The sequence below is a fragment of the Halyomorpha halys genome, unplaced genomic scaffold (assembly GCF_000696795.3).
Source record: "Halyomorpha halys isolate HHAL.00 unplaced genomic scaffold, Hhal_1.1 Scaffold48.1, whole genome shotgun sequence".
NCBI classification, from domain to species: Eukaryota; Metazoa; Arthropoda; class Insecta; order Hemiptera; family Pentatomidae; genus Halyomorpha; species Halyomorpha halys.
This window is the reverse complement of record NW_027107227.1, coordinates 1184932-1208754: the sequence shown is the minus strand read 5'-3', so window position 1 is coordinate 1208754 and position 23823 is coordinate 1184932. Positions and strand designations below refer to the sequence as shown.

General features: G+C 30.2%; 1 protein-coding gene across 1 annotated transcript in view; it reads left to right on the top strand.

Moving 5' to 3' along the window:
• Positions 1–5119: 5119 nt before the first annotated feature.
• The window catches only part of nrm (neuromusculin), a gene marked incomplete at its 5' end in the record, with an annotated part of 472198 nt that continues 453494 nt past the window's right edge, over positions 5120–23823 (top strand). Inside the window, 1 exon segment of the mRNA XM_067045512.1 lies at positions 5120–5282. Within this exon segment, the coding sequence (XP_066901613.1) occupies positions 5120–5282 (163 nt within the window).

The following is a 23823-nucleotide window of genomic DNA, read 5'->3' as shown; positions in this document are numbered from 1 at the left end:
TCAATTATTTAGAGTAGAAAATAATTTACTCAGTATTCATTTTTAAAATATTATTGAAAATTTCTCAAACGCAATAGACATTAAATAAAAAAAAAAATTACATTCAGGCCCACAACTTAACAGATTACTTGATGTTAGATGGAAAATACTGTAGTAAAATAAGTTTTAATATTAAATAACAAAATATTTCTGGTTTTTAAGTAAAAAATATAAAGAAATATTGTTATTAGGTTCTGATACTCTAATGAAATGTGATCATAAAAATATTTTTAAAATTCAGCGGTGTTGATTATTTCTCATATCCAATTTTGATTTTTAGAAAACACGAATTAATCTACCCAATAATATTTTCAACCCTTAGCTTAAGCCACAGCTGGCACAATATTAAATATTACGTGAAAGAATATTAAATTATAATAATATGATTTGAAAAGTGGTAGGGGGTTAAATTTGTATTAAGTGTCAGAGTAAATCTTGACTTCAGTCTTTCTCGCACGGGTTGGCAGCCATCCATTTCCTGTCTGTCGACTATCCAAATACATTATTTCAAATATTTTCTACACACGAGATGTTCTTTTTTTTGCTCTATATATTTTATAATACATTTCGTTAGTTTTCTTATAAGGAGTTCGGTGAAAAAACATGATCCATCACAAAGAATTTATCTTTAGACTTCTTTTTCGTCTAAAAGTTTCTTCCATTATTGGTCTAGTTCTAGCTTTTTTAGCTCCTAAGTTTTCTAAGTCATGCTTTATTGCACGAGCTGTGATTTATTATTACTGAATCCATAGATCAACATTTCTTCCATTTTTTTTTCTCTTGACCTATAACGATAAACGTAATCTAGCGTATCGGATCTGCAAAATAAAGTTGAATTTCTGATTAGATGTGAAAAACATTTAAGTTATTAGGCTTTCGTATCCACTGTTTGGTCTGTACTGGCCTCAAGCAACGTTAAGAATGTTAATTATTTATATAAATTATATAATTATATACTTCTAAAATAATCATTACCGAGGAGTGGGATAATGTCTAAGCGTTTTCAATAAATATTAAGAAAGGCCACAGTAATTACTCACTAACAATTGAATAAGAAAAAAGGTGTACGAATAGTTTCGACTCACTTGGTTGGTTGGTCATTTTGAATAGTTTATTTGTAGTTTAATTATATGAGTACAATCCAAAATCCTAATTAAAATCCTTGATGCTCCTTATTACGTTACAAATAAACTCATTCACAAAGACCTTAACATCCCATTCGTTGCAGATTTGACCCAAAACAGATATGCATCTTTTCATTCCAAACTCCTTAACCATCCTAACCCATTAATTCTTAATCTTTCATCCTTAACAATCCCTGATAATCCTCCGAGGCGTCTGAAAAGAAGATGGCCACGGGACCTTCTAATTTAAATTAATGTTTGAAGTACCACAAATGGGTGGTTCCTTCCCAAAATTTTAAGTGTATATGAAACATAGAACATATTCACTTATTGTATTATTTTGTACAGTTGTAAATTACATTGTAAAAAAAAATTACATGAGATTTATATTGTCAAAAATATATTTTTTTTATTAAAGGATTGATGTATTAATAAATGGTATTAATAATTTTAAAAAATTACTGGCTTCAAATAATGATAATATTTTTTATGTTCTTTGATTTGAAGAAAGTGTACGAAAACTTTTGATAACTTCGTTGCAAGTGAAGTAGTTGGTTTCTTTGTACGGTCGTCAATTTGTAAACTCTTCCAATGTAATAAATTCTTTATAAACAATGGCTTTTTCAGGTCCTCAAGAATATATTTTAATACTTTTTGGAGAGCTGTATCTCAATGGTGGAGTTTACTAACTTCTATAATACCCACCATGGAAATACGACACTAAATATTATACACAATGGTAAGGCTTTTCCCCATGGGGCTTTAGCATACTATACTAACGATATAGCGTATATAATGATTAGATGCAGGCAGTTTTAGCACTTTCAGAAGAAACGTGAAGCGAAAGAGTGGGAAGTTAACAACGCCTCTAGAGCTCAGGCTTACGTCGAGGTTCAAAGGAATGTCCACCATTACAGTCTAAACTGAAACAGAAAGCAGTCAGTGATTGGCTCTTACTCTTCTGATCCGCCCCTGGAGTTCATCATACGGCCCTGTCTTTTAGCTTAAATTTTCCTGGCAGCTTACCTCCATCTATTACACTCCTTCGTCCAATATAATAAGATGTATAATTAATAAAAGTACTCAATAGAAAACACATCTGTTTTTCCCATATCGCATATGTTACAATCGATTATAAATACTACCATTGAGGTACGACACTAAATTATGCTAGGTGTTGTAAATTCATCTTGTATTGATGTTTTGACACTTTCAATAGTTGAACGATGAACTCAATAATATGTTATTCTCTTAGCACAAGTCAAAGAACCTCATTTTTTTTCTAAACTCTCTTGAAATATTAATTATTTGAAGAGAAGGTAACATAGGTGGCATGTGTTGTTGAATTATGGTTGCTAATGTTCTATCTGTACGTTAGGTTATGTTTGTTACTGTGTGGTGTTATTCTGTATGCATCGTGTAAGTTAAGGATTATATTCCATCTAGTATACCAGTAGTTACATTTTCCTAATTTTATTTGAGAATGTTTGTGGAGTTGTGACTGCACCAATATTACAAATTATTTCAGAAAATTAAAAACTGAGTTGGTACAATTTCATAACCTATGTTCTGTTAAAAAATAATTGGAGGTTCGGTGCTTTTAATAGTTCTAAACATTATTTAATTTTTAGTAGAAGTTATTATTTTTGTTGAAGGATTCAGATGGATTCCATTTCGCTCATCTTTGGTTCATTTTATGCATCCAATTTTGCAATTAATTGGCACACTTAGTATCTCGATGAACAAGTTTAAAAATTTCGCTCACATTTGTTGCAAACATTTAAATTATATAATGAATTTAATTATATAATCTATTGTATCGAGTTCTTAAACAATTTTTATTTATGGATTTCGTTTTAAAATATATGAAATATCTTGTACTAAACATTTTGAAACCCTATGTTTTTTCGTATTTATCCAATCAATTCAGTTTTTTCCTTAATCTAGTTTTTTAGTAGTTTTTTTTTCCAAGTGGGGAAATTTTTTTTTTAATTTAGTTAAGTAGCACATATATTTTTACATGATTCATGCCATTTTATTTTTCATTAATTTATTATTCAGATATAAATATTCATAAATGGTATTGGTAAATAAATTTCCACTTGTTGGAATTTTCTATATCTTTTCATATATATTCATATATTCTATATCTTTTCAAATATAAACTGCTTACTTTTTCCCTGTTTCAGTGTAATTTTTTATTGCATTACTGTTTCACTAATATTTCATGACATTAAATTAAATAAACAATTAATTTAGGAGTATATATCCATTGGGATAGTTATTATTAATCTATATAAATATATACATTTAGAAATTTAGACGATCTAACTTTGTTATTATTGATTGAAATAATAAAATAATTATTACGCCATACGGTATCTTATTTAATTCCAACTCTTTAAATAATCGAATAGTTACTATTGGGTTATTCATCACTAATTATTATAGATTTGATTTGACTTGTGACAGATTTAAATTGAAAATTAGTTGCACCCACTAGTTGCTCCCAGCCAACACAATTAACTGACTACTGTGGACTGTTGAGTTGTCAATGAACCAAAGAAAATATCTTCGGCATTTTATTAAATTCAATGTTGATTTTGAATTCCACCGTTACTATCATTGTATTCATAAGCTCTGCAACTATGTGATTTTGCAAGATCGAACAAAAACAGAGAATGGCTATCGTTTTTCTCTCTTATTTCTAAATGAAGCGTCAGTTTGCCTAGATTTAAAATCAATGTTATTGAAAATATTATTTAATATCAAGCCAAAAATATTAGACTTCGTACATGTCTGATATTATAGGCATATAATATAATTTAATGAATATATTTATAACTATAATATAATAAATCCATATATATATAATAAGTAGGTTATTTGTATATTTGTTTAAAAAAATAAATTAAATGCTTGATACTACTTTAAAATTTGTATCATTCAATGATAAATATTAATAGTAAAGAAAATTGCTTTTTTAATGTATCAGTAAACAAAGGTGGATAGATCACCCTATAATGGATAGATGAGGAATTATTATAATGTATGTGTGAATAATTTTATGAATTAAATTGATTCAAATAATGAACAATAAATTGGATTAGTTTGTAAGTAAATAAAGAAATTACGATTTTTAAAAATATATAAGAAGTTTGATCAAACATTATTATATTTAAAAGTAAAATTTAAAAAAATTTAAAGATTTACTTAATATGTTTTTGATAAATTTATTTAAAAATTTACTTTGCATCTTGTCAAATAGGTATTATAAATCAGTCTTTTTGATAAAAATTTCACTTATCTATTTGAGATGTCCCCATAATAATTTTTTAATACTATCTAAGACTGGATTTTTGACTTTTGATTGAATGCTTTTTGTCTATATATTTTGAATGTTTAACTATAAAGTTAACCTTATAATGCCAAAAGGCAATTCAAGGTATCCTTCACACCCAGCTATACATATAGCATACCTCCTATATGTACGTACCAAATACACATGAAAAACTACAGGAGGGTATGAAAAAAATAAATAAATAAAGTTATTCATATTTCCCCGTCAATGGGTCGAATATATATCTGTCATAGTTTACTGGTAAATACCACTGCTTGTGTCCCCTCTTCCCTTGTATCTCTTTTTTTTCGATTATATTGAGAAAAAAAAATGCCTTTTTTTCCACTACATTTAACTCTTAATGGTGATTGGTTCTTGTAGTGATAATATATAATACATATGATAATATATTTTTGTTAGGAATTAAATTTTGATTAGTTATTCATGATTTCGAGAATATTTTATTTATATTAAAAAATCTTTATAACTTAAGAAATTAATATTAACATTAAGAAAAACATAATTTTATATTATATTGTATTTGATATCAATTTCAGGAGTAATATCACACACACCAGACTTGGAACTTACAATATATATAATTTTTTTTTTTCAGGTGTTGATGTATTGTCAGAAGTTGGTCGAAAGGTCGCACTCCCTTGTCCGATCAACGCGGCCCAATGTGGCGAAGTCTTTACTCTCGCTTGGTACAAAGGCATTCAAAGAATCTACTTTCTCGGAGAACGACAAGCAAAACCTGACCCCAAGTTTGCTGACAGGTTAGATATTTTATTATTATCCTATTTATATTTTACAATTGTTTTACCAACTAATTATTGTACAGTAGTTGAAAGATGGCGGATCTGATGAAACTCTCATATTTATGTAGTCATCCATCATAAATTATATAATGTTTGTAATTTAACTACTTATATTTTTTAGATAATCACCCCGAACCAAATTGCTCGGCATATTGCTATATTTGCAAAAATTAACTGAGTATGAGAATTTCGGAACAAAATTTACGCTTGCCACCTTGATGATGAAGAAGTTAAAGATTATTATTATGTTTATATATAAATTTACGTTTATTGTATTATTAGAATATATATACATTAAAATTCATACGGGTATTATTATAACGTTACCAATGGGTGCCTTGTATTATTTCATTACTGTGCCGTATCGATAGCAGCTGTATGCAAATTAAATGAACGAATAATGAAAACAACCAAATATCGTATTCATATTATGATAAAACAATCTATTTTCCAACTAATCAAATTCGATTTTATAAGCGCTATGTGTGCCAGTTATAGCATTTTCAAAATAATCTTATAAAAATTATAATGTTCCATCTTAAATTTGGTGGATTCTTAATTTGGAGGTACCTTGTGATATATTCTTCCATAATACTCCTTTCTAATTTCTTTTAGAACCATTTATCAGATTTTATTCACATTAAGTTGTTTATTTAACGTATAGACTTAACGATAAGTCTATGAATCACTTATATAACATACTTTGAATTAAAACGATTGTCAAACCTGTTTTGGTTTGTTAGTTATTAGAATTGATGTGCTTGGTGAAATAAAATTTGAGATTATTCTCGCAGTTGTTAAAACTCTATTAAATCTAGAATGGTATAGTTCAATAAAATTTACTATTGCAATTAAAATTCTATCCAAAACCACTCCTTGAGCTAGCTTTGTTACTTCATCCCAATCGTCTTCCAAAAACTAATGGTAGAAAATCTTCAGGATTGTTAAGGTCAACCTGAGTATGTCAAGTAAGATTCAAACCTTAGTGGCTATTATTTATTTATCGTTATTATTATAATGAAATTGGTATGATTTACTTCAACTACTCACCAATGAGTAAGTTGTATTATTATACGTTTATTATATTATTACAACATATAAGAAATTATACGTATATTTTATAAAGTTATTAATCGGTGCCTTGTATTATTAAATCTGCCTTATTGATAGCAGCTCTATGTTAATTAAATGAATTAATAATGGAAACAATTAAATATCAGCTACATGGAGTAAAAAACCAAAAATTCTGTTCACACAATTTTTCGTTTTTTTTCTTTCCTGTTGCACATGTCCGTTGTAGTGGATCGCCAATACGCAAACCTGTTTCTCTTTATTTTTCAGTTTCTCAATTCTAATTCAGACTTTGTTTATGCCCAAAACAATGTAATAGTAGTAAATAAATTAATTATTTTTAAATATGCCTTAAATTAGATGTTTACTTAATGATGATTTTATGAAGGAAGTTTGTTGTTCACTACCAAGTAAACATAATTTACTCTTAATTTACTTATATTTTGACAATGTGAAATACTAGAACCATATTATTGAGATTTTGGTTACTTTTATTTATGTTAATGTTAGTATACTCTACAAAACTTTTTTTAACTGTACTATTTATTTTATCATAATTTTTACAGTTTATTTATAATTTATTTTTGAAATTTTATTGAACATACGTATAATCTTTTTTTTATGTTTTATTATGAAAAATAAATCATTCTAGGCACTGTAGTATAGCAAGAAGTACTGAGGTCTGGGGTGAAATCTTAGATCGGGCCCCTTTGCCTCATCGGCAGGGGTTTGAGAGGATTGCATAAGACAATAATTTTTTTATTTTTCAAATTTTATAAATCTGTTGTCCACTTTTCAATCAAACCCAGGCCAATATACACTGTAAATAAATGTACAATAAACCACGATTTTAAGTTATAAGTGATGCAAATATTGTTGACTATGGGCATTATATGCGGAGAAAATAGTTGGGTGTGTGATCAGTGAACACAAATAAGTATAAATTCATTTAATTAGTGCCTATGTTTCAGCCAGAATTTCATACATCCTTCAGGGAACTATAACAGACCATTTACTTATCATCCTATTTTATAATAACGATACCATTCTAGAGTAAACGTATTAATATTCATATAATGTGTTAATTCAAAATAATCTGAATAAATTTATAAAGCAGTAAAGAGAAAGGGAATTACATACGGCCTACCCTGTGCTCTATTACCATTTGAGTTTGCACAAATTACATCCCCCGGGAAGTAGCCTAGCTAAGCAAGGAGGAAAACGCTGGTTACATTAGGAGTTGTCTAAATAGGGGAGGAGCCGAGGGATAAATATTTACCAGGACGATAAATCGGCGAAGAAAGTGTATTTGTGAGTCAGAAGAGGGGAATGGATGAGAGCGTTCCATGCTTCCATGCTGGGCTCTATGCTCCGCTTCTTCAGCACCATTTTATCTAAGTCTTATACATTCTTCCCCGATAGGCCTTCTCTCAGGTCGTTTTCTACTTAAATGGTCTATTCCCTCTGGGTCCTTCTATATATCCTCTTGGGGTTATCAGGATTTTTTGTTGGCAATTCGGTTGATTTATTCATTTATCTTTTTAACTTTTTTTTTTTAAATATGAACTAGAGTAGGAAATTAAAGGATTGATGATTATTTCCCTGAAATACCATTTATAAAAATTAATTTACTATCTGACCTTAACCATTTTACAAATATTTTTATTCTCCTACCCTTCCTTCAAGTCGAAAATTAAAACACAAAAGTGCTTCATTTATTTATTTTTTTTTAGGAGAATATGGTCGAGGGTGCATATACAAATAAACCTAACTTATTTATTTTTACTGACGTTTTGAACTATATTTGAGTTCTTCATCAGGTCTGGAACACAAAACCAAATACTTAATTCAGGAAACATAAAAATAAAAAATTAACAAACATATTTGGAAATATACTTAACAGTAAGTTAATATGGTAGTAGTTGATACTGACAGAAGATCGAATATAATATTGAAAAGGTAAGAATTATAGAAAATAAATGATAAATAAAAATATAAAAAACAAACAAAGTTCAAGTCAATAAAGAAAAAACATAATGAAAGGTGCGGAAGAAAATTATGAGGAATTAAATAATGATTAATTGATTTAAAATATTTAAGTAATGTTTAAGAAATAATGAAAACAATTTAAATTCACATAATGATAACAGTTTAAATCAACATAATGAAATATGTGGAAGAAGATACAGTGGGTAAAGAAGAAAACAGAATACAGGTTACAATGGTTAAAGAATACACAGTAATGTAGATGAGGGAAAAAAATATAATAAGCTAAAATAAATATTAAAAAAAAAAGGAAATGGTATATTCCTACAAATAAAAATAAAAAGTGTTATAATTATGTAATATATTAGTTATACATATAATAATAATAGTAATAATGTTATAGTTTACCCATTTATTTTTATCGTTCCGGTTATGTTATATTAAACGTTTACAGAAGTTTTGGGTGTGGCGCGTCTCCCCCAGGTTCTAATCTGCTCCAATAATTATAGGGGTGTAATTTTTTTTCAATATATATAAAGATAACAAAAAAACGAATTAGCCACTGTTGGTTTATTTTATAGGAGGATATAAGAATTTGTAATATTCTTGTGAATTGACTGGACCTGCTTTTACAGCTGCCGTTTATATAGTTCTTAGTTCTTAGCTGTTGATAATGTCACTAAAAAATAATTTTTGATAGTTTCGATATTATGGAAACCATAATATCCTTTAATTGGTAAATAATTTATTTGAATAAAAGTATATGGAGGTATAGAAAATTCGAGTAATTTTTAATATTTAATTTTAAATTGTTTCCATTATTTTTCAACTAACTTATTTTTTGTTTTAGAACATTGTAAATTATTCATTATTATATGACGTTGAAGCTTAATTTGCTTGTGTGAGGATTTACCTGAAGATAAATAATAGTAATTTATATTAGTTCAAATTCGTTTTTACTTAATTAAGATCTCCATAAGCCCCTTATCGTTTTATGCACTGGTTTATTTATTTATTTTTTAAATGATTATTGTTGTCCTGGGAAATTTCTTAGCTACTGAAATCCCGGATTTATTTAGTTGAAAGCAGTTATGGTCAAAATTAAATATTATTAGCTTATAGTTATTATATTAATATTATTACTTATTATAAACACTTTATTACTACAACCAGTGGGAAACTGAATTTCTTCTCTCCCTACTCATATCAACTTTTTAGACCTTATACTCATACAAGGACGAAATAGTCGTTTCATTTATAGAATATATTTTCAAACATTATCTAATTTGTTTACATAGGTTCGGTTTGTTCCCTTCCGTGTAGTTTATAGTGCCATAAACCACTCCTAAGTTTCGTGAAAATGCAGTGAGTTGCAATGAAGCTATTGCTGTTAAAACTAATGTTATGCCAGTACCTACAACGGTTATAATTATGTAAATCTTTGTAGATAAATATACGTATTCCGAAAATAAAAAAAATGTTTAGAACTCTAACTATTATCAACATCATATAAAAACATCGTAAATATTAACTAAAACACGAACAAAATAGAAATTGAATCTGTTTTAGTTTAAAATAATATGATATATTTAAAAATAAAAGTTCACTTATTCCTAAATCATTTAAAATTTTTTTTTACAATAACCTATTTTTATAATAAGTACTATAGACTCTATTTTAACAGTCTAAATCAATAATCTATTTATAGAAACATTTTTAAGAAAATTCACTCTAATAACTACTGTATAAGTTATAATGTCTTAGAATAATTATCTGCTACGTTTTATAGGACTCAATAATATCTTATTCAACCAGATATACTAAAAACATAAATCAAATTTATATTTATTAATATTGGAACATTTAAAAAAAATTATTTTTTTTGAATAATCGAATAGTCTCAGTTGTCTAATTTATATAGCGATCAAATACTTCAAATTTTATGTAGATTCAAGCTTTATTTTGACTCTTGTTGATTTTAATGACTTTCGATAAAGATTATCGATAACAATAGGATTATCACAATATCACGTGTCTTATTAATGATAATTTGAATGTATGTGGCATTGACCAGTCCATACGCACTGGGCTGAATTAGGGCAAATAGAGGCCCCCTGGCAATGCAAATCTCGGGCCCTTCTCCGAAATTTGCATTGCTTAATTTATAATGCGAAATTAACAGATATTAATCAGGGCTGCCGTCCTAAATAATCGAAGTGGGTAAAGTTAATTTGGGATGCATAATGAAGTGCTGAGAGTAATTGAGTTTTATTTTAGAGATAACATAACTATGCATCTTGGTCAGAGTATGCCTTATATCAACTTCCTGTTTCTTGACATTTTCTATTATTTACGCGATGCGACTAGAAAAAAAAATTGAGTTTACTGAATGGAGTACCAAGCAACCGCGACGGTGCTTGTATATGTGCTATTGTTTTTGTGTAATATAAAAATAATATTGTTCAGCTCAGTTTTGTAACGAATTTTGATTTTGCTGTTTGGTGTGTAATCTATTGTGCTATATTTCAATTTCCAACAAAATCTGGAATGTTCCTATTAAAAAAACTCACCATTATGTACCTTGGATAAAAACTTTTTTTTTTGCCGTTTACCATTGATCACGGGCTTAAATGTATAAGTGAACACTGCAAACAATGAAAAAAAAAAGGTTTTGAAAAAGCAACATTCGATGAGGGAGAATAATTTTATATAGAATTTAGCACAATGGGCTATCAGTGATCTAAGTTGGAAAACATATTTTTTTTTAAATTAACACCATTTCAAAATGACTGTCGTATTTTAGCCAATAAATCCTGAAGTGTAGCTGCTGGTATCTTAACTATACAAAGTAGTAAAATTTAAAGAACCGAATTACGCAAATTTTGTTATATAACAAGTATATTTGTATATATTATACAGTTTTTGTATGTTTTAACAAGTATATAAGTAATCTTTGAAAATATGTCAATTTTGAGTAACATTCGGTATTTCAGGAACTGTTTGACGAATATATGTCTTTAAGGGCCCAATTAAAACTCGTTAAATACACTATTAAGTAGTTAATAATGAACTTCTTCGTAAGAGTCGCTGTTTTCATGATATTTAATAAAACATATTATGTGGATAGATTTCTTGTTTGGGAAAACACAATGATGTTTAGAAAATATTTATATCTAGAAAATATATTATCGTAGATGACTCAATGTAACTACTAGGAGTTTTGACGTCAAGGTGTCGCTGCTCGCAAATCCTAGCACATATCTGGAATTAGGGTATGCCCAGTGTATATAATAAGAAAGTCAGTCATAAGGAAGGTGAACAGGACCTTCTATGATTAGGCTCAACATTCATTAGATTAAAATGGGCCTCTGGCACACAGCCGCAGATGGCGTTTTGACGTACTGGTGGTTCAAGAACCGAGCTGCAAAGGTCCTGGAACAACATGTCGAAGAGTCTTCATAGAATCCCTAGAGTATTTCGTATAAGGTTGTAATTTTTTAGTTTATTGCGGTACAAAAAATTACTAACATGAAATATCAAGGTGTCCAGGCATCCACCTTGGAAGAGATGACATATATTTACATTTACTAATAAATAAATTACATTGATAGACAGCATTGCAGTAATTCTCCAGGGATGACTCTAACCACGACAATGAACATAATTATTTTGTGAGACGTTCCAAGGTCCACTTGGATTAGACTTGTTTTTACCATGGGATGTATATGATCTGCGTATTGCTGTCTATAGGCAAAAGCCTAATCGTACTTCTGGCCTTGGAGCTATAGATGCGGCCATCTTAAGGGACAGTATTCCGTACGTTAAGGAGTACCTTCTGAAAATCTGCTTTATATGCGGGATACTTTCCAAAAAAGGTGAGGGATCGCCGATTTGAGACTCTTCTGCATAGAAAAGGAACAGAAATAAGGATCTACCAGATCTATAATCAAAGACCTATATGTCTTCTTCCAGTCATGAACAAGATCCTGGAAAACCCATGATGATAAGCTTACGACCTGTTTTGGGTAGTAAAACATCCAAGGCAATATGGATCGACCAGAAGTATGGGAACCGCTGATGCTGAACTGAAAGTAAGCAGAGATGTGGAGGATAGATCTATATGTAATCTGGTGCTCTTTGGTATATCCTTGGTTTTCAGAAACGTCTGGCGCCTGAGCGTGCTTCAACAGCTATGGAGGCATAAAAGCCCTCAGTAGAAGCTACCTCTAGAAGATCACAGGCAACTATTATTAGATGGAAGTTTGAATGGATTCCATAAATCTCGTTTGAAAAAAAAAGAAAAACAAATATTGCTATTGAAAAAACTGTTTTTCGAAAATAATTGAGCATAAAAGACTCCATTAACTCAAATTTAAGCTATGCTGCATTTACACTATAAAATAGTTTCTAATGACACTTCTACAAACACTTTAGAAGTTATTGGAAATAAACATAAAAATATTGGGGGATCAGATGATATAATTTCCCATAGTAGGGGAAGTACAGGTTTTAACATCGTGTTTTTCAACACATTTTTTCATAAGATTCCGTTGACAGAAATTAAAGTTCGCTAACTTATAGGTACATTCAAATTTTGTTAGACTATTTATACTATAATACTACATGGGCTCTAGGCATTGTAATATTTAAAAAATATATAAAAGTTAATTGCGATCCTAGTTAAAAAAATTCTCCTCACCTAAAATCTTAGCAAACCAAATTAAAACCATTTATATATCTCATAAGCCACGGCCCCCCTGAATAATCTGGTACTGCATTGGCAGGATCTAAATATCTTTCTTCTCCGGACCGATAATTCTTTATTTAATAACTACTCAGTTATCCAAGCTTTCTAATACTTCTTTTTATTCCCATCAGTAGAACGATTATTAAAGTTTTATTTTTTTATTTAGTTTTTTTTTTTAGATTTAATGAAGAAGGGAAACACTCTTTACCAATCGAGTTCGATAGAGTAACCAAAGGGAGAAAACAGTTTCTATCATCAAAGCGATTTTAGAAGGTTTTTAATGAAGGTCGTGTTTCTCTCAGCCCTCCCAGGGAACGATATAGAAAAATAAATCTTTGATTGAAAATTGTGAATCGCTATAAATTGTTTCCTGGCTATTAAATCTTCCTTTTGCCAATTCGCAAATTAAATACCCAAGAACGCATTTCCTATCTTTAATTGTTAATTATTTTTATTAATGTAAATTTTCATTTTATCTCATTTTTTTTTTATTATTGTATGAAATTGATTATCTCGTTTGGTTAAGAAATTAATTGTAAAGTTGTAATTTCCCTAAAAGAGAAAACCTTCAATTTTATTTTCTTTAAAGTTATTGAAAATGTTCTTAGAACTACTGTGAAATAGTCATTATTATAATTGTCGAATTATTCGGTTAAGCTCTTGTCTTTGAGTGAGGTTTTAGAAAAGATGTCCTATTAGAATTGTATAAATGCTTTCAGAAAACGATAAATTTTCATAAATACAGTTACTTATCTTCGATATAGAAGTTTTTGATCCTTCTATTGTTTTGTTATGAGATCATTCCGAGCTCTATGAGGGAGCTAGGGAGGCCTGGATTCGAGACCGGCTGTCGTCGATGGACATTTCTATGGCCCCACTCTGCCTCTATAAAATGATCTGAAATATATATGTATGTATATAATTCAAAAATTAGTTTCGGATGATTTACTTGATGATAAGATGATGTAAACTGGAAATAACTGTTGGTAGGTTGAAATTTACAACAATGTATACATGTATGAAGTGCGCCTTCAACCTTAGGCCGTAGGCTGTATGAAATTAATGAATGAAATAAGGCACAAAGTGATAGAAAGAGAATTTATATATACATAGAGCCTGGTTAAACAAGAGATTATGTGAGTGTTAAAGACTAAATCTATTGTAACTACAGGTATGAAGAGTGGTCGAAGAGTGAATTTTGATTAGGGAGCTATGAAAACCTGTGATTGATGACGATGTAGGATGGGGATGATGCCAAACTCTATCTCTATGTATATAAAAGAGAGCTATTGAATCATTGTCTTCGATAGACTTAGTTATTGCTGGACCGATTTACGTGGGACTTTTTGCTATATATTCCATTTCCCCGTGGGAAGGTTTAAAGATGATGAAATCATGAGATTTTTGAGTAGAAAAAAAGTTATGAACAAATTTATGCTTGACGATCGGGGTAGATTAGGTCGGGAATTTTTTTTTTTTTTTAAAAGAAAATCATATTCGTTTTCAAGGTTGTCCCAAAGTACTAAATACCATTTTTGGAAGAAATTAAAAACCATTAATTTTTCACCTCGATTCCATCCGTGCATTTTTTTTTCTCTCCGGCGACTATTTTTCACATAATTGTTAATAACTCTTCTTAATTTTATCCAGTTGTCTCGTTAATAGAACCGTTGAAAAGCTGAACGTCTGCTCTTATAGCCAAGATCGACAAAAGTTATATCCTAAAAAATCTTCTACCCAATTTGTATAGTAACTCTGTCTGAATTTTTTCAATCCCACGTGATAGGTAGTTTTTATTTAAAAACTGTTATATTTTAGTTAGTATGTACATGACAAGTATAATTGACTCCGGGAAGAAAAAAAAATCACCAAAATCAGACCAGTATTAACGATGATACAGCAAAGTTTTCAAATATGTAACCGCTACCGGCGTAATGGCTACCGTCTTATCACAGCACTTATTCTATCTCTCTAGAGAGGAGAAAGAAATTTATTTAATCATGCTGCCCAAATACATCGGGTTGCTACATTACACAGCATACTGATCAATCCGTGATCGGACATATATAAATTTATAAATTACATTTTTTATATGATACAATATAATAGAAAGATATATAAAAGAGAGCTGTGGAGTATTTGTCCACAATGAACTTTTGAATTACAGGACCGATTTACTAGGATTTTTTTTAAATACTAATTTTCACTTCTAAAAAATCATTCACCACACTTCCATATGTTATTCCGTCTGTTAACCTGCATTTGTTTTTTAAATGTTCCAATTCGTCATGGGAATATTTAAAGATAATGATCTCCCCGAAGAAAAAATATTTCGAAGAAAATTGCGAGTTTAATATAATAAAATGAATTAGTGGACTTTTTTTAACTCCCAAAAAATATTTTACCAATTTGATATGCCAATCAGTCTCAGTTGTTTGGATATAGTATTAATATTGTAGCACAGTGAGAGTTTTTTTTCAAAACTATATGTTACAAAACTTAATGTTACTTATTATTATTATTATTATTATCTTGACTTAAACCACTGCAAAGTATGGTGTAGATTCGTTGAGTAATGTTGAAGCTATTAATATTTTTAAAAAAAAATTATGATTGCAACTTTATAGTATGTATTGGTTCAATTTAGTTGTTCAAGTTACTAAAACATAATAATGAAGTATTTCAAAATGTTTAATTTTAACTAAAAAATATAAAGTTTAAGAAACCATCGATTTTATTTATTAAATATAATCCTCATACTTACAGCGTTTAACCAATGATACCAACCGATATGCCATTTATTTCAACCTTTTTTTCATGAGATGCTAAGAACGAATGTCATCGGATATACTGGATCAATTGATGTCACCAAGTCATAATAATAAAGTATACATGTTTGTTTAATTTAACTAAATACATAAATTTATAACAAAATATTAATTGGGTTCATTAAACCTATATACATCAAATATAGCAATTGTCGGGTCAGCTAGTCAGATATAAAAGGAAGGTGCTCATGCTTCACTTTGCTTTTTCTCCATGTCCCTCCACCTACCTTCTCCTCGGCTACCGGAGGGCTCATCGTATGTGCCCTTACTCACTCATGGTTTTATTTACAGAATAGAAGTGAAGAAGGGAAGATTGCCTCCGGTCAAAGCTCGCTAGTTATAGCCTATAGGTCACATGGGGTGCTGGTATTACAACCCATGTGATTATGGTATGATTCTATTGTTCAAACGGAAAATACAAATATGATAAAAAACAAAAAGTTAAAAAGTAGAGACCTGAAGTAATTAGATAAGGATGTAATTGAAAGATTGAGATCTCTCAAAATATATAAATATTAAGCAAATCAATGTTCTGCTAATGCAGTCATAATAATGTCAGAGAATTGCTTAAGCACAGTCAAAATTCTCAAATTAACGAAAGAATAGAAAATCAAAACGAGTTCCTGGCATTATTTTCAGTTCGTCTGCTTTTTCTGGTTTTGTATAAATAATTGTTGATGTTTCAAAGAATCAGTGATACTAACAAGCCTGTGACATACGAAGGAGTTGGGAAGAATTGAGGGATGGGGGACTCATAGGTAGAGGTTTCCTTACTCCTTTCTTGATCAGGAACGAGGTGGCTTCATTGTGATTACTGCCTCCCTGGCTAACGAACTGCTCCTTTGTAAGCCCAAGTGTTCCAAACTGTCCTATTGGTACTTCGATTCATTATGACCGTCTCTTTTTCACAAAGGGATACTTTCAACCTTAGTCCTCAGTTTTACGTTCCTTGTTTTCTAATTAAGAAAGACAGAATTTGTTCTTTTTTTTTCAGCCTTCATCGTGTCTGTTAAGTGCATTTGAATTAAGGCTTTACATTGATGTAGTTTTATATCAAATGAATTCTTGATGGTGAGATTTATAGTGTTTATCGTCTCTATCTTAATTACCTAAATTTTGTTAATTGAATTACTATAATAAATACTTCAGTATAAATAAGCCATTTATTAAGTCACGAGTATTTCATATTATACGAAAGTTAGAAATGTAACCCACTAAAGACAAAACAAATCAAATTGATTTTTTTATACGTTTGAAATAGAAATATTGTGATAATTCAAACAAAAAAAGTAGTTAAAAAATTAAGTATATACAATACTTATGATTCGTTACAGTATAATGCATTAATGCATTAATTACATTAATGAGCTGTACTACCAACGGTACAAACAAATTGGTCCTTTCCGAACAATTGGGTTTCATGATTGCTTACACCCAGGAGAGCATGTCAAGTTGAGGTTTATGAGCCGATCCACAGTGGGCTGTATGATAGATCTAGCTGGATCAAATTATTTTATTGCTGTTTTTCATGCTTTTATGAAAAACATTTAAAAAATCTGAAAGGAGTACTTTTAGAGATAAAGTAAGTTGCAAATATGGACCTAAAAATTGAAAAATTACTTTTTCGCAGAGGAAGGCGAAAGTAGTGGATGAAATTTGAAAAAAAAGAATAATCGTATCATGCCTACAGTAATCTCCAACTTCTCAGCCGTTTTCAAAATATTTGTGTTTCAAGGAACATACGTTTGTGCGTGCTTAAGTGAATGTAGTGGATTTCCCCAGTTTCCACACATTTTTGACCAAATGAGATTCGCCGTTTCGAAAATATCGAGGTTTCACGGATAATGTATTTACGTATGCGTAAGCGAAAGTCGAGAATGTTTGATAACATTATTTTTGTACTAATTTCTATCTTTCCTCCTTCCTTGTTGGGAAAACGTTTTTTATGAAATCTTTTTTTTTTAATATTAACTATTTTTTATCTTCGTCGAAATAGTCTGACAGAACATAAATGCTAGATTTTTAAAATTTCTTCCTCTAAAATACCTTTAATTTTGTTTGTTTGAAATAATGATCTACATCATATTTTTATTAGTAGTAAAAAATGGAAAAATAGAAACTAAGATTTCATAATTACATAAGATTAAGATAATTTGAAAAAAATAGTTTTTCAGGTCGTTAACACATTTCCGGAAAGAATATTTGTAGTATAAACGTTTTATATAATAATACTTTATTTATTCTGGGACGAGTCTCTTTAGTGTAATACAGAGAAATCGGCAGATAAGCGCCGAGAAGCCTCAGAGATACAAAAATACAAAGAAATATAAATAGTCATTATAAAAAATAGTTATAAGTCACTTTTTCACTTTCATCAGTTGAACAAAAAAAAAAAAAAGAAATAAAAAGGAGAAAAGAAAACGATGTACAAATAATTAAGAATGATATAATACATACATATTTACAATTATATTGATTTACAATTTTATGGGGTCTGAATAGATAAGGAATAATTGAACAGGCGGGATTTAAAGGTAGCGAGGGTATTGGACCGTCGGATGTTGGAAGAGATGGGGTTCCATAAGGATGAGGATCGGATAATGAACGATCTTTCGGCAGCGGTGGGCCCTTGTATATAAATCTGAAGACCGGGAACGGATAGAGGATTTGAATTGAATTATATACTGTTGGAAAACCAATGATTTTAGAGAAAAGAATATGTGACACAGTCTTAGTTTTTTTCAGTAGTAATTTATAAGAAACGATTTTTATGAAGTTTGGATATTCCAATTCCTCTGACTTAAGGGTAATGTGCCTTAAAAATAAACTCTAAGTATTTCTTAATTTTTTTTTTCTAAACGCCAAACAACAAAGGAAAGATCGTTTATTCTCAAGCAGAAACTTCTTATTGAGTGTGTGACTGACAACCATCTAACATCTCTTCAGTGGATAACAGATTTGAAATTTATCTATTAAAACAACTGAAATTAGATTCATTAAGATTTATCGACTTCTATTCTACTAAATCAAAACCCAAAAAATTGATTTACTAATGGTATTGGTGAATTAGCTCCACTACTTGAAGAGAAATGGTTCACAGTCTCTTTAAAAAGAACTGATTGAATTCAATTTAACTTACTTTAATTTAAAAATTTAATAATTTAAACAAAATTATTCCTAAATCATCCTTATCCGTGTTAGGTTTTGTTAAGCGTTTTACATTCTCCTAGCAATCAACTTCTCTGAGTATGGTGAATAGAAAGTAATAACTGCTTATGATTGTTTATGTTTGTCTTGTTTGTCGATGGCACTCAGCAGGAAAATGATTCTGTTAATCAAAACTGAAGCTAGACCGACTACAGCCTACTACGGATATATTCTAATTTGAAAAAAGTGACCGAAGGCGAGAGCGAGAGTAAGATTAGTTCCTATTCAAAGAATATATTTGTTTGAATTAATTTGAGAGTTTATCCACTCCCAGGACCGCTTGACGGAAGGGGCGGGTAGTGACGGCGATGTAAATAATTCTCATAAATATGTAATACGATTCTCTCTGTTTGCTGAGGAATAAGAGCCAAGGAAAAATGATGAGTGAAGGCTCATGGCGGGCAAACAGTGGTGATGAAGTTATAGCTTCGTTAAGGTATGTTAGTATTATATTGATGATGGCCAATCAGCCGCTGATTCTTTTCTCCTCCGGGAATGGCCTTAATTAACTTGGTCGCTCTCATTAGTCTAATTTAAATAATTGTCCATTAAAATTTATTAGTAGATGCTCAGAATTTCGAGGGTTCATTTAGCGGTATTTGATCTTCTTTCGGAAATAGATACTGGTGATATTAATACTCATTTTGCGTAGTTTATATTACTTGACAGAAAGAACAAAAATATGAATAAAACATTTAAGGTCTCATCCTTCAATTGTTTTATTATTTTTTTTTTGTAACCGTCATTGCAGATGTCGAAAATAATATCCGTGTGATTCATATGAGGCGTTGCATTCCTAGTTTATTTCCTAATGTATATTTTTTAATTTATTCAATTAAACGTGTTATTTTATGTTAAGACGTGAACGGTGACGGATTATTAAAATAAATTATTGTCTATAATAAACGCACCAAAGAAAGATTTAGAACACCGAATCGTTTGAACTGATCCCGGTTTGTATAATTCAAGTCATTATTTTACGATGAGTAATATGGTTTTGTAAGGTTGAAATAAACACTTATCTAGATAAACGTCCGAGGGGGTAAACCTCAACATATGATATTAAGACTGATCTTGTGAATATGGGTTTGGACATGGACCATTGCTTAGATGTGTATAGGCAACATAGATGTAGTGTAGCTCTTAACATTTTATTTTTTTAATAAACAGTTTTGGTGCTATGTTATCAAAACAGAATTTCTACCCAAAACAGTTAAATAACACGTGACTTTATTGTTAAAAAAAATGTTTTCACTTGAAGCGATACAGCTAGCTCACTATTAGCTTTTGTAAGCTAATATAAATCGCAAAATCTTTTTATTCGTAATAATTGCAGATCTGTAATTATATAAAATTTATATAAACTTGTAGTGCTAATTATATTTTTATTTTTTTTTAATAACAAAATAGGTTGAGGGTGCTCAGTAATTATATGGTCAGAGCTAGGTGATTCTAAAGTTATTAAAACTTAGATAACCTACGATTAGATTCCTTTGACTACCTCTGTATAATTTCAAATACTTCAGTTTTAGATTTTATAGAAATATGTAGTTCTGTGAAAACGACGATCCATTTTTGATATAGCCCATCAGGTTTTCCGTCAGTCAAGGATTGGCAAAGTCATGAAATGATAATTGGATTCTACCCATCGTTTGCTCCAGGCCCATTTCGCAATCCAATGGATCTAGTCATTTTTACAGTGGCTACAAAATATCATGATCATTTTATTTACGGAACAAGGGAAAAATAAATGGTTTCGCCTCGTCTTAGAGGATCAATCTTTTACTCTTGGATAGAATAGTTTCATTTATGTACATATTGGTGATCATTACATATATGAGGAGTTTTCTATCAAAATTTAGGATATCCACTTCTCAAAAATAATGTTCTTTTTTATAAATAAAAATTGTACAACTAAAAGATGTTTATTTGAAAATTTTAATTTTCACTCGTTAAATAGGCTACAGATGAACATTTTCATTAAAAGTTTAAGTTATCTTTATGAGATTCTACACATTATTTTTTAATTATTATTTTCCAATACATAATATATTATTTATAAATTAAACGGCTACTGAAATTGTTACTATGAATAATGTAATTAGGAATTTTATGTGATCATTAAGGCTTAGAGAATTTTTAAGGTTCGATACAGATTCCGTAAATGTATATTTCTTTGAAATTAACTCCGGACAACATTAGGTCTCTTTCCTCTTTTACACATTGCCAGTTTTCTCTGGGGAACCAATCAGGTGTTACGGTTGTCATGGTGAAATAAAAAAAAAAAACTGGTGATATCTGCGTAGACAAGGAGGCATTGTTTTGAGCAAATGAAGATTGAACACGTTAAGATTGTTCAAAATGAAGTGGTAATAGTTTATCAGACCCTGTGTCTTTACTGTGTGTATCGAAATATCACCTTATATGAAATGTTATCGTGTATGTTTTGTTTTCCTAAATTATGGTGTTCTACTTCAGTAGACGGTCATTAACACTAGAAGTGGGGATATGGTGCAGTGCGTGGGAACGTTTTTTCAGCACGTCCTGGACACTCCTTGGCAGGGGTCATCTTCATACTTCTGGGGAAGGCCAGAGTACACCCAAGGATTACGTGGGGTTCGAACTAAACTTTATTTTATGTTCCTATTTTGTGTAATAGTGTAAATTTAGTTAATAAGGTTGAGCTAGGCATTTAAGTTAAGGTTAAGCCAACCTATAAATTTTGTTTATTTTATTAATTGATAAGGGGAATGCTATATCCCCAGGGTAAGGCGCGTGGCTACTGACTCCAAGGACCCGAGTTCTAATTCGGCTGGGGAGAAAATTATTTTCTATTACACTGTAGCCGTGAGTCAACTCCTATGGGTTCTGGAGCCTCCTGGAGTCCACCCAGCCTCTTAAATTGGGTAAAAATCTGGCGGAGGAGCGTGATTCTGACCAAATCATCTCCTTGCACAACCGTTGATCTAGTAACAGTACTTCCTTACAAAGTACTGAACCCATGACCCTTCATGTGTTGTAGCAGTACAGATTTCTTTTTATTATTAAACGTTAGTTTATAGTTCATATAGTTCTGCTGTTCTTTCTTATTCATATACACTGATTTCAACTTGTTAATTTACTTATGTTTTTTTTTTGTTCCCTGAATTCCACAGGTGGGCAGGTATCCCCCTTAGGTTTCCTATTATCTACATGTAAAAAGGTATTCGCCAGTGGTCATAGTTTGATAATTGTTTATATAGATAATTGGTTATATGTAGGCATATTGGACTCATCATTGGTAGGTTTTCTCTATTTTCTAGAGAAAGAAATAACTTGGCTCCTTGAGTGATTTATTCTTTATTATTTTATTTTTTTTTTTTGCGATTATATTATTTTACATTAACTCACCCCCTTCTTCGCTGAGCGTGGGCAAGTATAAACGATAAATATATAATTAAAGACAAATTAAAATTCGTGGTTATATAGTCTTTAGACATACACGGTCTATGTGAAAAGATCATTATCTATTCAAAAATGTTTTGATTTTTTATTAAATGAAATCTCTGTTAACCTCATATTTTGCATTTTCGAGATGATTGTATTCTAGTGGGTTTTTTTAGCTGTTCAGAAAATACAAATCACGGAATACTTATCGCTTTTTTGATTCGGCATAAATTATCTCCTGAAAGATTATTGTTTAAAATATCATTTAGAGTGTCATTAAATGGGTTTCTCTAGACAGTCGCTTGTTACTGGCTCTCAAGAGGTTTATGGAATATATTGGTTGGAGTATCCACATTAAACGGCGTAGTGATTCAGTTTATTGCACCTAAAACCCCCTCGTATTTAATTTATATCTCACCAATCGATTGGTTAGGACATCAAGTTGTTTTTTCCGTCCTTTCATAGTCATTCACCCTTAGAATTGTCACAGGAAAATATTACGGAAAGCAATGAAATGATTGTTAAGAACATAATGTTATGAACTTGGCTTTTGTTTCTCTTCAGTTTATTGTAGTGAGCATTTCAAATGAGTCCTTTTTGTGATTATTTTAGCATTTATAATTGTTTTTTCCTACGTAAATTTATCTATGTGGTAAAATATCTTTTCAACAATAAAAAACTGTAACTTAATCAATTACAAAGAAGAAAGGTGTATTTTTAAGAAATGCTTTTTAAATTTGACGTTAAAATCCCCACCCCGTGGATCTTATACTGTTTCATTGCAGCATCTACATCCTATCAATACTCTTTTTTTTCTGATTTCGATGATTTCTACATTTATTTTTAATATGATCGAAATTTTATGGAGAAATTTTTTTTTTTTTTGTATATGGATAAAGTAATTTTAGAAACGACAACTTTTAGGATATTCCTCTCACTGTTTTTTTATAGCCGATATAACTGTGAAAGTTTTGGAAGGCCATTAGACTAGTGAAGAATGTCGCACGTCGAAGCGATAAACGCCATTGCCTTTTGATATACGACCGGTAGTATAATGTGTGCACGTATTCTCAGCCGGCAACTGCAAATAACCTCCTGAGATGATGATTTGTGACTTTATTCGAGAGTACTTGCGGACGTGCCCCTTCACTTTTATTTCAAGTTTAGGTGAATGAAGTGTTGACGATGGATAACTTGCTAACACAGTTAGAACGCGATCCGTATAGCTAAAATA